This window comes from Melospiza georgiana, chromosome 6, assembly GCF_028018845.1.
Source record: "Melospiza georgiana isolate bMelGeo1 chromosome 6, bMelGeo1.pri, whole genome shotgun sequence".
In the NCBI taxonomy this organism is placed as follows: Eukaryota; Metazoa; Chordata; class Aves; order Passeriformes; family Passerellidae; genus Melospiza; species Melospiza georgiana.
In genome coordinates, this window is record NC_080435.1 from 11580014 (window position 1) to 11595472 (window position 15459).

General features: G+C 40.4%; 1 protein-coding gene across 1 annotated transcript in view; it reads right to left on the reverse strand.

The window, feature by feature from the left end:
• LDLRAD3 (low density lipoprotein receptor class A domain containing 3) overlaps positions 1–15459 on the reverse strand; it is a 107556-nt gene that overhangs the window by 43631 nt on the left and 48466 nt on the right. The window contains exons 3-4 of the mRNA XM_058027196.1: positions 9730–9855; positions 7193–7327 (exon numbers count right to left, since the gene is read on the reverse strand). Coding sequence (XP_057883179.1) covers positions 7193–7327; positions 9730–9855 — 261 coding nt within the window. The remainder of the gene's footprint in view (positions 1–7192; positions 7328–9729; positions 9856–15459) is intronic.

The window sequence follows — 15459 nt, forward strand, 5'->3', positions numbered from 1 at the left end:
ACAGCAAGGTTTTACTAAAAGTGCAAGGTTGATGGGGCCAGACCTAGTGGGAGAGCCATGCAGACCAGCTCCCAGCTGGGCTTGAAAGCAGAATTACAGGCTGGGGCAGGCCAGTGATTAATGAGAACATGAAACAGAAGACACAGCCAAGCCAACTCCCACTCTGCTACTGAGAGTGTCTCTCCAGTACTTAACCCAGGAAACCTTTGTGGAGGCTCTTCCATGACAAATGTTTGCTATGACAACTCCCATTTTCCAACAAAAAACAGGTTGCGCCTGTACTGAAACTGCAACAATAGAAGGTTTCATTTTAAATACAAATGCTATAATCATTTTCTACAGCAACTATAGAAAACACATTTGGTCACCTTACCTGGTGATTTTGGAACTGATTTTGTTTCACAGCAAGTCAAAGATTAACATCTGTGCCTTTTATTTGGATTTCCCCCAGTGGCAGCAAAAAGACTTGGGTCTGGCACCTAGAGTCCAGCAACAGGAGCCTTTTGCACCATTAGATCACATTGACATAATGAAAAGTTAATGCAATTCAGCAGCCAGGGCATGGCATGACATGCCAATACATACAGTGTATTTCAAACACCAACATAATGTTATAAACTTGTGGAAAATGTATTTCACAGGAATTTATTTATTTTTACTAACGAGATCTCAAGAGAATTTAATGAACCTCAAGATCAATGGGGAAAAAGAATGTCCTTTATTTCACACTTGTCTTCCTCAAGTGTAACATTTTATAGCCTGTTTTTGAAGTTTTGAAGCACAGGCAATGAAACTGGATATCCATGTCATCACCTCTCTTGGGAACTTTTAATTAGACATAAATGCCACAAAGTGAAGGTAAGAATATCTGGAGACAAGCATTCAGAGCTCACATTTCATCTCTGCACAGGTGAGAAGACCCCATGCCTTTCCAGAGTCAGTTCCCAGGTCTTCTCATCAGCCACTTGATGAAAGAGAAGTATCCCTGCACCTCCTGTTTTTGCAAGTAGCCTGAGAACTGCAATTTCAATTCCAGTAACAAAAAACCCAACCAACCAAAAATTAAAAATCATGGTATTACAATAGAAGTCCAGTGAGGCATTCCAGTGAGGCATTCCAGCGAGACCAGCACTTCCATGATGGGAGTAAGGTGTGCCTTGAGGGAAGGCATTTTGAAGTATACCTGTCTAAAGAACATACTTAACACAAGCTGGAAGCGCCATGGTACTTCTCCATCCTTACTATATTCAAGGAATTGCTTTCAGGTCAAGGTGATTGTTGCCAGATCCTATTCTTCTTCCCCATTCTCTCTGATAAAGCTGTTGGTAAACATGGTGACTCCCAGTGACACAACAACCCATCCAAGATTTGATCTAGATCATAAAACTGATTTTTACAGTAGCCAAGTCATCATCTGCTGGTAAATCTGACTTGAAGTCATCAAAGGTGAGCTGAGCAGGGGATTAAGTAGAGTCTGGACACCTCAGATCTAGAAACACCTTTTAAAGTAAGTTTGTTGCCCATTTGAAGACTTGAAGTCATTGCTTGTCTATCCTCACATTACAGTTGCCCTTAATAGAACATCTGTGCTCCAAGCAGGAGCAGCATAACAGTTTGGCAGCATGTCTTTTATTACTCTGCCAAAATGACAGGCCTGTAGAAGCAACATGCTGGCCTACAAGGAGACTATTCCTCATCTACATTTGCTACAACAAAACCTTGTCATACTCACAAGCTCAGGGAGCTGAGAGGAATAGAAACTCAAATCCACTTGTACCAGTGGACCTCTCCCTGAGGTCCCCACATCTATTTTAAACTGCTTTAATTCCAAAGCCTCCATGCACAGAGAAGTAAGAGTTCCTCTCTCAATCCAGCTCAGAAGATACCATGTTTCTGAATGAGTCTGGGCCCATCTACAGTTGGTTATTATCAGCTGTTCTTATCAAGTGATCAACAATCCATTTTACAAATGACGGCCTGCCCTGGGAGGCAGCACAGACCACAGAGTCCACATGCAGTCAAAATTAACAGAGATGAACTCACCCATCACCTGAAAGGTCAGTACCAGCCACAGGAACACCTGCCTCCAATACCTCACCCTGCCTGTTAGACCCCATGTTCATCCCAAATAGATGGATACATTTTTTCCATGACAAGAACCCTCTCAAATAAATAATATTTTGAGGAGAAAAAAAAGGGAAAGAAGAGGAAGCATGGATTCAGGGAATGGAGAAACATAGGAAAGAAAAAAGTCACAGCTAACAAAACCATTTCTATTAGTAAGTATTACAAAAGAAGGATATTAGAGAGCTAAATATGGTCAGGCAAAGCCTCCATTTAATAAAACATTTGGTGACATTTTATTTGTGTCCTTCTTTATGCTTCTGCTTCTATTCAGTCTGCCTCTGAGTATTAAATTCCTGCTGCAGGCTGAATCTGGGCTAAGATTATGCACAATAATTGCAACTTGAGCTTCAGTTTACAGAATGAGACAATAATGAGTCAGAGACTCAATAAAACTCTGTATACAGACAGGATCAGACTACAAAGCCTTGGGATGTCTAAGTGATGCCATAGCATTTGGGAATTTCAGAATTTCAATTTATCATGTGCAAAGGGCTGTTTACAAGCTCCATACAGAGCAGGATGTTCTGAGAGCTATCTGTGCTTCATAAACTAGGTTTTGTGGTATTTCATTGAAATTTAGAGTACATGTATTCCACTCAGCTGTCAGTTCTAAAACCCACTTTGCATTGTGACTAAATCATGCAAACAGTTGTAATGGCCTTGGGGTTTACTTCTACAGCCAGTCCACTTCCAGCTTTGCCTATAACTTAATCCACAGAAATTATCATCACAGAATTCATATTATCACTTAAAGATTCATTTTAGGAAGTTATCATTTTGAATTATTTTCCTCTTATTCGACACAGGGTCAGATTTACTTTTTACTACAGGTTTTATATAAGCAATTTATTTATAAATGCCCCAGTGAAAAGAACAGACTTCTAAAACTATGTATGCTTCTAAATCTGTTTTAGAATACTGGGGTATATAAAAATCATAATGCAAATTCAATGAAAAGATACACAAAAAATAAAAATAAGAGATATCCACATGGACAGCAGTGGACATTACTAAATAGAACAAGAATTAACTTCTGAACACTTGCAAAACATTTGGTTTATAAGTTGACCACAATAGTACTGTTTACAAACAACTGCAGAGCTAGAATTTCAGGAATATAACTTAAGTCAAGAGCCTCTCTTTACAGCAGCAGAGTGAATACAGACTAGCAGCAATAAAACTCCCTTTCCTAGGCAACAGGGTTAAAGCTAGTAAAGGTATTTAGCAACTTAGATGGAGAAAAAAGAAGGGCTGCGAAAGAAAAATGGTAGTTTGAATTAAACTACCCAGTATGCTTTTGTTAGCATTGAAGTCTTCTAAACTAAAACTACAAAAAGGAGGAAAAGAACCACCGTGAGGACACATTTAGATTTAAAAAACCCCAAACTAATTAAGAGAATAAATTAAACACAGTCCTAGAGCTGAACAAATTTATATGGTTTTTGGAAGATACTGAAAAAGAGTAATTCCTTCCAGATTGAGTGGATGCCTGTCACAGAACAGGAAATCCCCCCAGCAACAGATAGGCCTAAGGAGTACACCCAGAGTAGATGCTATGAATGATTAAGATTAACACTGTCAGCTAAACAGAGGCATAGGAGAAAAGTGTGTCAGGTAGAGAAACTTTCCTCTGAATTGAGATAAAAAAACCACAGAACAGGAGCAGAAATTTCTAATCACTGCTGGTTTTGTTAAACCTGGAGTAAAGCCCTAGAAAGAACAGTTCTAAAGTAATTCATGTATTTGATTGGTGTGGATAATCCAAGCAATTATAACTTCCATCCAATCCCAAAACTCAAGCACATACTTTGATGAATATATCACATTCCAGATTAAGGGAAATATTGTACCATGCTACTTCACTGCAGGAAAACTGAGATGAGCTGGAGTGATTAAAAGAATTGCTCTGAAGTTCATCATGACAGTGACAAGAGCTACAGATAACTTCTGTGAGGAATTAGACAAGAATTCTTTGACTTGCTGCTAAATTGGCACTTTTTAATCTGACACGTTCCTCATCACACACAGACCTTTGTAAAATACACAACACTCAGTTACAAGTGTTAAGGAGAAAGGAGGACAGCAACATCCTCCAAAATTTGATCTTCTCATTTTCACAACTAAATCATGGGGCCCTCCCTCCTGTCAAATGAATCTGCTCTTATTTGTGACTAAAATTAATCTTTATAAATGCACATCTTCAGGTTCATCTCAAATTGCAGCATGCTAGCAAAGCTGTTATTCATCGAGGATGGCACATTTTGAAGTGTTCCATGTCAAAGCTGGGTCAGTACTTTTTCAGTAGGAGGCCACATTCCCATTTCCCTTGTCTGCAGAGTGACCCTTCTTGACTGAAAGGATCTTTATGCATGGAGGAGTATCTGACACAAACCAAACTGATACACTACTGGAGCTCTGCTAATGACAGCAGGATAAAGGAGCCTTTGAAGTTCATGGAGGAGCAGGAAGAGGTGATAATTTAAAAAGCTTGTCAGTATACCCAAGAGCAGAAGGAGAGCAAAGTAGCAATTAATAATTCACACTTCTATTTCCCATGTTGTCATAGTATCTCAAAACAGTTTGCAAACATTGATTAAGTCTAATGGCATGCCCCTGAAGCAGACAAGCACGGCTGAAGCTCTATTCCTACCAGCCAGGATGGCACTCCAGGAGCATTTCCTTTAGCTGATCTATGCCCTCTCTTCCCCATCTGTTAAACGGTGATAACAACACTATCATGCAGTGGTTCAGAAGCTTAGTGACTTCTAAATCAACACATTTACAGATAGAAAAACAGCACACAAGGACAATCTCATATGTCAGATTACACTCACACTGAACTAAAGCTACCACATTTGACATAACACAGCCAGTGGGAAGAAACCCCTCTATCTTCATTTAATAACACCCTACAGATTTGCCTTGCTCTGTCCCTAAGTACCCACGGCACTTGAGTTCAAGTTAATGACCAGGATACTTCAGTACTGTGTGAACATGAACACATTGTAATTACAGTAATTAGATCTGCTGTAGAAAGAATTGTGAGAAATTAAGGACTGTCCACAGTAGCATCTAATTCCCAATTAACACAAAGTAGTTGCTGTGTTTGCAAGCCAGGACAGACATACCCATAGCTGCAAGCTCCAGAGGGAATCGTCATTTATATTCAGATGGAAAGTTGAACACATCACACTGTTTTAATCCTAGCTTTGAAAGACAGGTACCCACACATTGTCCACTTACAGATGGTGAAACAGCAATTCAGGGAGGCTGAGGTGCCAAAGGGAAAAGCCAATTACACAGGTTCCCCACAGCCAGCATTTCACTTTGGGAACGCCTCATTCCCAACCCCATACTTTGACCATTTGTTTTTTAAACTAGCCCACAACCATGGCTGTTCTTGTCCTAATGGAGAGAGTTTCTTCTTCCTTGTTTGGGTCTCTTTCACATATATAATCAGAAAGAATTACTTTGCTTACCCTCTTACTAGTCTAACATTTCCAGAAGGACCAAATATGAAGACAAAAGTAACAGCTTCATGAAATACAGCTCTTTTCTTCTCTTAAGCCTGACTGTCAGTTCCAAAAGCAGATTGTCATGACAACAAACAACCTGGAGACAATCCAGCCAATTAATCTGCAGAGGAAGCAGTCATCCCAATCTAAGAGAATAGCACTGCTGTTTTAAGCTTCAGAAGCCAAAATAAAAAAAATAAAAAGAGAAAGCAAAAGAAACCTGACCACCCACATGAATGTGATTAGGCTGCCTTAGACCTGTAGTGAAGAACAGCCCAGTCCTGGGCACGTGCTATAGGCCCTTGGCAGCCCTTTCATCCCGCTCCTGACAGAGCAGGGGCAGGCCAGCCCCTCTCCAAGGCTCTGCTCCCAGCACAGCTACATTCCCAGGCTGTGATGTAGCTCAGCACCCAGAAGAGTTAGCAAGGTGACCCCTCCAACCTTTACATGTGGAGCCAAGAAAAGAGCTCACAGGTTAAGCAGAGGTGTGACACAGAAGAGTCTGTCACACACCACTGCTATAAACCCCTGTTTTGTTAGCATTGCTTTTGTATGTTTTTCCTCTTCTTCTGTGAGTTGTCAAGAATGTTTGTCAGCTCAGAATTATTTTTTATCAGCATCTTAAGCTCAGGATTATTTTATTTTCCACAAAGGACTAATACATCAGTGCAAGTAGATAGTAAAGTAATTGTCCTTCAATTCCACTAATTACAACTTCCTTCATATGCTGCTTTTATCTCTCTTCATCTGTCCTGCTTTCTACAGGCTGAAGCACCCCACATCTCCCCTGAAAATATTCACCATCTCTGACATTTTTTCTACTCCGGCTTCTTGCTAGTAACTCAGACATTAAAATGTTTAGCAACAGATGCCCAATATACTGTGTGTTAATCTCAAGTCATTCATACATACTTCTTGTTTTATAAAATACTGTGGTATTAAGTTATAGAAAACAAAACTGAGAAACACTACCTGTAGACTTATATGATAGGTTATAAAGAATAAAAATGTCACTGTGTTTTAAGATTCTCCCAAGACTCAATACACAAAAATTTTCAAATAAAAATTTGCTTCCCTGTCTTCAGGAGAAGGGTAAGAATAAATGCTTTCATTGTAGACATGTCCTGAAGTTAAACATCTTTCAGAAGGTAACTGAGCAATGAAGATCTAAAGCTTTAAGCATACACAAGATTTACTCATCCGGTAAACAGACAGATTCACTTCCAACTCAGGTTTTACTATCAACCTCCCCCCAGGTCCAATCCATCTGCCAGAAGGACTAAATGGATTCCCAGCAACTTCAGTGAGCACTGGATCACAGATTACAAGTGCTTCCTGCAAAAGTGTATTTTTACTACCTGAGAAAGATACTACTCTTCTGAGCACTGAGAATGCAATGTATGCATGTGCACACTCTCTACACATTTCTCTCTCGCTATCTGCAGCGCTAGCCAACACAGAGCAAGCCAATAGAATCGTATTTGCTGCTGAGCCCGTTCTGTGTTGAGCTGGTATAATATTGCAGAGGAGAATAAAACCCCTGTACCTACCTTGAGGGCTTTCACAGCTTTCTTCATCGCTGTTGTCTTGGCAGTTATTTTGACTGTCGCACACAAAGCTTTTATCAATGCAAAGACCATTTTTACAGTGGAATCTGGCAGTAGAGCAAAGCAAGGGATTTGCTGCTGCAAAAAGAGAAAGTGAGACCTTTCATTAGGAATTCTCTTGCTCAGGCAGTTAAATAGCTGATAAGCATCAGCCACGGGTCACAACTCAACAGCTGGTCAATTCCATAGGTATGTGGGAGTAACTTGGCAATCAAACCAGCCCTGGCTCTCTAACCAGGGAGAGCTGAAACTTCTAATTTATGCAAGATTCATCACAATTAGCAGAGATTTAGCCCACCCACAGTTGTGATAAGCCTTCTGTTCATTTTCATGAGAGCCCAATCATGATCACTGTTCCACATTTGCTCACACCGAAGACATATGGAGGGTAGAACTGCCTACCATAAACACTGCCTGTTGATTCTCATTACAGAAGGCTCAGTTTAGCTGAAGTTTCCTATTTTAAGACAACAATTTTGACTGAGAACTGCCAGGCAGTGGTTTATTTACCTCTGATTCTCTTCCCCATTCTCCTCACTATTTTGAATTGATATAACAGCGATACTGAAATCTCTCAGCCTCTCACTGCTTAAATTTCAACTCCTTTTTAAGGAACAATGCCTACACCCCTCATATATGTCATATATAACCATATCCTTCAACACAGTCATCACTTAGCTGAGATATGCATATTTTAGCTGGTTTTAATATCTACTCATAAATCAATCTCTGTCCTTTAATACTTTTTGGCACTCTTCTCTGAACTCCAAACATTTTTTGGTAATGGGGTGACTGAAATAGAATGCAACTTTTCAACTGAAAATTTTAAAAAGGCTGCTTAGATGCCCTGTCTACTTCAAGCGGCTTCTTTACCACAACAACAAAGGGGATTTGTTTCCAAATACTAACTGGCTTCCACTTTTTTGGCTTTAAAGTAAAAGCTAAATTTAAAGAGTTTTTAAAAAATAAATAAATAAATACAACTTTAAAATCTGTCCTGCATATAACCTGCAGGAAAAAATAACAAACACTCCCAATTTCTCCAGTTCCCCAAAAGCTTGTTCAGCACAAACATGCTAAAACTCCTTTGGTTTGAAACTCCTGCACGCTTGCATACCACATTGATTTTTGAAGTCACCTCAGAACCTAAATGGTTGATCCTCTTCATAAGCAGTAACTAGACATTTAGACATGCTAAAAAACACCAAGTGCCTCACTGGCATAGAATAATGGAGAGATCAGTAGCATGTTATCATCAGCTTTAAGGTCCCATTAGAGCTACACATTACAAGCTCAAAGGAAATTGTGTCATTCCTAATGAACTCCATAAGCTGGTGCACTTTCAGTTGAGACTTGCCACTTGTCAGTCCACCACCTTAAGGATAGTCAAAGCACTTCTGCCAAATTTTATTTTTAGTCCACGTGTTCAAACGTAACCAAGAGTAATTTCCTTAGCCTTCAATGCTTCTCTGGCTTCACTTTCTCCTCAGAAATACTGACTCTTTGCCACAGCCACACAGTCCTTGAAGGGCCCAAACTAGACTCTCCAGGACAACAACAGATGCCACCTTGAGAGGGTCACGCTGTGGAAGCACACCAACCAGAAAGGCAAGTCCTCCACAAGCAGACAGTGACAGATCATGCTAAAGATTGCCCCTTTTGTTATCTTTGAAAGCTGCTGTCTGTTGTCCTCCTCCTGACCTTTAAAAGTCATTGAAAACAAAACCTCAGTATGCCTCTGACAGGAGAATGAGCAAGTATTTTGCTGCAAGCTTTCACCTAGAGACCCATGCTTTTACCAGCTCTTGATAGTAACAGCAGAGCTGCTGGATTCAACATAACATTTCCCTACTGCTCTGCTATATCCCTGCTAGACTTACAGACACAAATGGATCTGTGTAGCCACATGCAGAGGGTTTAGCCCAAAACAAGCAGTACTTCAGATCATCTCTCTGCTACAACTTCCCTGCTGCTGCACATTGGCAGGCATGTCTGGCTTCAAGAATCTGCCTCTCCTTCCAAGAACCTGTTTCACTAAATATATCATTATTTGCTTTTTTTGTTGCTTGAGAACACGCATAAACAGAGAAACCCAGATGCACTGATGACCAAATACATCATATTCTTCAGTGACATGAAACAGGCAAATAAAATGGAACAACTCAAATTATATTTAATATTTGTCCAATCTGAGTTACATCTGAGTACAGAGAACGTGTTCAAAGCAAACATGCAGCTTAAAACTAATTTCAGGGGCTTGGAGTAACACACAGGCATCATATACAAAGCAAGACTGAGATGGACCTAAAAAGAAAAGGCAGACTCATTTTCATGAAGTGAAAAACCAAGGATTGTCTGGGTCGTAAATGACAGGGAGAATATTTGACTCAGAAATGGAAGGCTACTGTTTCCTTTCTAAGTAGCATCGATTAGTTGAAATAAGCAGCAGTGCCCTCACTTGCAAGCAGGCTCCCACTTACTGCAGTTCTCCTCATCGCTGCCGTCGGGACAGTCCTCGAAGCCGTTGCACCGGAAGCGGCCAATGATGCAGTGGATCCCGCTGGCACAGGGGAAGAACGTGGCACCACATTTGGATTTGGCTTTTGCTGTGAGAAGAGACAGAAGTGGGCAGAGGTGAGGAAAACAATTTACAATGGCTAGAGATCCTATTGTAGCAGTATAGTTAAGGGTGCTCTATGTAGTGCTGTTGGCACCGATGTTAGGTGCCTTACAAGCAAATTAGTGTCTTTGTGCGACTAAGAAAAACAAGAGACCCTCATTAAAAAATTTTTCAGGCTGCAAACACAAATAACACTGCCTTTATTCAACATGATTGATATAAAACTGGGTGAAAAAACAACCACTGTTATCTCATGCTGCACAGCAGAGCTATTTATAAAACATTAAATACTAACAATAGCATCAAAATGTGTTTAACACATGATTACAGCATCTCACGATGATCTCAAGTGCTATGCATTTTTTACTTTACTGCACAGCCACTTTTCATAGCAAGAAACACTGCCCTCAGCCATAGTAATGCAGACAGGTTCCACCACGATGCTCAAGGCAAGCATGAGTTAAGTACTGTGGTATCATATCACCAGCTGAGAACAAAACAACTCCCAACAAAAAAAGCAATTTTACAAGACAAATGGTTACACTTTTGCTTTTTTAAATTATCTTATTACTTGATAGACCACACCACAGGACACTGAAGACTTTGGACAGTCTGCTCTAAAGCAAAGGCAGTCCCTGCAGGAAGGTGTGTATGCTGCAATGTGGTAACACCACTGATGGGAGAACATCAGGGAAGAAGCAAGATCCAGAGCTTGTTGGCCTTTTAAGCAAATGTTTCCTACTCCTACACCAAATCTAAGACATGCTTACAACTCACAGGTACCACAGCAAGGGGCAAGTTTTTTTAATGTGGCCCTAAGGCACATCAATACACCAAGCTGCCCAGTTTTACAAAGCCAGGACAAAGTCAGGTCCTATCAGTGTACAGACCAAAAAAAAGTATATCTAACAGGGATAAACAGCATTAATTTGGAAGGAATCCTCTCTTCCAGGATTAGCTATGTCCATCACTCAATGGAGGGCATATAAATTGTTTTAAACCACAACTACAGTAATTCTCACTTGCTTTAGTGTCCTCTGAAATCAAATTCTTGCAGTTCCTCTCTTACGTGTTTTTCTTCATTTTATTAGTAGTTTTCAATTAGAATCATGAAGTAATTATGATGAAGTAAAATAAGATGTATCACTAAATTTCATATATTCAACTACCACTTTTTCTGAAGACTATCCAAGGTCCACTTGGGGAAAAGAAAGTGAGCCGTTACTTTGCAGAAAAAGAATAAATTACCCTGAAGTAGCCACTGTGCTTCACACCTCTGGCAATAGAAAACCATCAGCAGAGACATCTGAAACCCCTGCAATTCTTCACACAACTTCAAAGATCAGCTTCTGTGTTAGAATTCTAGGACAGACAGATCTCAGCTAAATAATTTAATAACCCCGAGGTGTGAGGCAACATCATAGCCCCTAAAATCTTTAAACAAAGGCAGCAAAACCTCAGCAACAGATTCAATGTCATCAAAGCAAACAGTCCGTACTAATGCACTAACAAGTCAGCCAAGATGCTGCTGGAAGAGAGTGATAATAGCACACACACGTGAAGAGGTGCTCAATGTTTCACATGTTGTGCTTTTGTTGCTGTTTATCTTTCTATAAGAGCTAACATCTTTCTGAAACCCTACAGTGAACACACTCCAAGTGCTTCTGGACAACTTAATTTAGAGATGCATTTTGAGCCAGAACGGTTCCAGAGGGGACAAAAGGAAGAAGTTCCAAGAGTTTCAAGAAGGAGAAGAAATAAGGCAAGAGGGAAGCAACTGTGCTTTTGCCTCTGTTAACATTTACTGTTACCCATTTCTCCAAGCAGGTTTACTTTTGTCACTTGGAGTCTGAATTCAGAGACTATCAACTTTCTGGCAAACCATACTCAACGATGCTCTTTGTCCTCTTTGAAAATCTTGACAAATTAAGGCTTCAAAATTATTTACTTTTAACATTTCTAGCATGGACATTCTCTTACTCTTGTAGCCTATTCTTCCTGACAGATTTCAGACCGTGAATTGTCAAAACCAGAGCCTCTGGCCCTCTGAAGGGGTGATGTGGCTGCACATTCCTAAGCAGAGTGAACACGCAGTGAGCTGTGCACGAGCCCCGTTTCAGGCATGACAGGCACAGGTCACAACATCCTCGGCTGCTCTGGCCCCAAAGGGTACAAAGCACATCTGGGACATTGCCTTGAGCTACCACAGTAAAGCCATAAGTAATATTTAATGTTTGGACACACCTGGAAGAAAATCATGCTGGAATAACCAGAAACAAAGTTAAGAATTCTTTCTTCTCTACAAAGCATACAGATATCCCACCAAAAAAGAGGAAGAAACCATTCAGGACAATTATCTAATGTAAGTATTACTTAGATAGTTATATAATGTTTAGGTAAACATTTTATCCCCAGACATCTTTCTATCTTCTCCTCCTCCTCCAGAGACAGCAGCCAGAGCACAAGAAAATTCTGTTTTACAATAACTGTTCATAAAAAAACCCCACATACTAGTAACCACAGACCAAAAACAAACAAGGAACTAAACACCTTCAAATTATCTCTAAGTTTCCCTTTTTGATAGTCCACTGATTTTATTTTTCTTTTAACTGGAGAGAAGGAAAAAATAACAAACAAAACTCAAATTTAATTCATTATACTTGCAATAGACAAGATATATAAACCAATCCAAGTTCAAACTCATACTAGAGACCCTAGGAATATAAAAGAGCATTTCAACCACCTAGCATTTCACGAGTCAGTCAGTCGCTTACTAGACACAAGTCTTGCTCCCAAAGAGAACTTAGTTTTCCAAGTTCCAATTCCAGACACAAAATGCATTTTTCATATGCTGTACACAAATGCAGAAAAAATTAGAAACCAGTAAAGGCTAAGTCCAAGTCACGTCCCCTGACTCTGGAGAACTCCACTGAAGAATTTCAGCTTTATTTTCAATTTGACATCCTTCTTGTCCCCTGGCATAGTTTTCCCAAGGTTTTCAAGTAAGCGTTTTTTGCTCACTGCTCATAAAGTTCCTATGGAAAGGACAATAATTTCTTCCAGAGTAGAAACCTACCTTCCCATTCTGCAGGATCTCTGGAAATACTCTAAACACGAAGGGCTATAATTTTCTTCAGGTCTGGCACCCTAACAAGTAACAGATACATATACCAGAACCATGACAGCCTATAGCACATTCAAGTCATGTGCTGCACTATCCCAGCATTCCTCTGCAATTCCAGCTCCCATTACATGACTGTTACAAAAGGAGTTTTCTTCTTCTTTGCTCATCATTGTGCCTCCTACTGCACAGGTTAAGAGTTTTCAGGCAGATCTGTATGTGAGAAGCTTTATATTGATCTAACAGCAGCTATCTATTGGCTATTTCAGTGATTTTAGCCTCAATAAGCTTTCAAGAACAGCATTGTCTTTGCAATCTATATTCTTCTCTGCTATGCTTGGTTGAAACAGGCTCAGGATAATCAAGAATTACAGGGAGATCTGGAAATGACAGAAGAGAAGTGAAAAAATGAACAGGCACATGTGGATTGTTTGACCTTATTTATCCAAGGTATTACAACCAGCTAAAGGAAAGGGAAGGGAGGAAGTTGGTTGCTTTTAAAGGAACTTGCAGGCAAGTGCCCTTGAATCCATGTCTCCAGAAAGAAAGAAACCAAAAGACCACACACTGGACAGGAAGGGATGAAATACAGCAAGAAACCACAGAGCAACTTACAAAACTGTCACTCTGGATTCAATATAGCAAGTACTAAATACACCCCAAAAAACCTGCCATTCAACCAATTTGTGAGCCTAAGTCAAAAAAGAATCAATTCACTCCAGTTCCACTCTTTATTTCTTTTACCTGTTCATGGCAAAAGCGACCCAGGACTGGAAGATGAATGTGAATCTGTATTTACATTACACAAAAGGGAATTGCCATGGTATTTAAAAAGAGGCATCCGTGAACTACCATGAACTTGAGGAGCCTTCTATGACTCCATCACCCATGGGAAGAAATTGCTCTTCACTAAAATACTCTTTTCATGTCTTAAAATTGAAACATGAAGGAAATGGTGAAGATGGTGGCAGAGGGTTGCTGGCCACAGTACAAGTTTGCCAAATGCTCCCTCCAGGTTGCTTCGCTTAAGTTAAAAAAAACCTAATTTTGGCAGTTGTACATGTGATGTGTGAAGTCGCTCCTTATGCTACACAGAACCTAATCCTCCCACCCTCTACTTTCAAACTCTAAAAAAATACTAACTTCCCATCAGGACCAGTAGTACACTCCACTGACAATGTGACAGTTTGCAGGCACAGCTCTACAGCAGTAACAGAAAAACATTTTGCTATCTTTAGGATCTCAAGTGTGAAACTGCACTATTTTTAAAAAAGTGTGATCCATTTTATTATTTCTCAGCAGAGATGCACAATAGGAGAGAAAAAGAAATCAGATTTGGCAATACTGTGTAAAACCTTATGCAGTATATAGATAACACTCTTGAATAAAAGCAATTTTGGTACTCATGGCTACGATGACTTGGAACCTGATTAGAAGGTTACAACTGATCTGCAATGGGCAGGTGATTTTTCTTTTCACACATAAAGCAGCAAAGACATCAAATGCATTTTATAATTAACAGTATTAACTGTAAGTTTAACAAGATCAAGTACAAAGTGCTGCACCTGGGTCAAGGAAACCCTGATGTGTAAACAGGCTGGAGGGTGAATGGACTGAGAGCAGCTCTGCCAAGGAGGACTTGGGGATTCTGGTGGACAAGACTGTACATGACCCAGCAATCTGCACATGTGGCCCAGAAAGTCAAATGTATGCTGGGCAGCATCCAAAGCAGTGTGGCCAGCAGGACAATGGAGGGCATTCCACCTCTTTACTCTGTCCTTGTGAGACCCCCAGAGTACTGCATCCAGCTCTGGGGTTCTCAGCACAGGAGGGACATTGACCTGTTAGAGGGAGGCCAGAGAATGGATCACAGAACTGGAGCACCTCTCCTATGAGACCAGGCTGAGAGACTTGGAGTTGCTCAGCCTGGTGAAGAGAAGGCTCTGGGGTGACTTTACTGTGACCTTTCTGTAGCTGAAGGGGATCTACAAGAAAGCTGGAGAGGGACTATTTACAAGACCATGTGGTGACAGGACTTAAGCTGAAAGGGAGTAGTAAATTTAGATTGGATATAAGGAATAAATTATTTAATGTGAGGATTGTGAGGCACTGGAACAGGCTGCTTGGAGAAGCTGCAGATGCCTCACCCCTGGAAGTGTTCAAGGCCATGTTGGATGGGGTTCTGAGCAATCTGGTCTAGAGAAAGGCATCCCTGCACACGGACAGGAGGACTGGAACTAGAGGATCTTTAAGATCCTTTCCAACCAGAACCGTTCAGTGATTCTATGACTGTTGCAGTTGAGCCAGCTTATCTATGCCTCAAGCATTTCACAGGTAGTTATAGTGAACCGGGCACTAATTACTCGTACAACATGCAAAGAGCACACAGCAGGCACCCCATACATGTGGCCAGTAAACAAGCTTATTTCCTTTTAACTTTACAAACATTTCAGTTTTAAAATGTTTCTC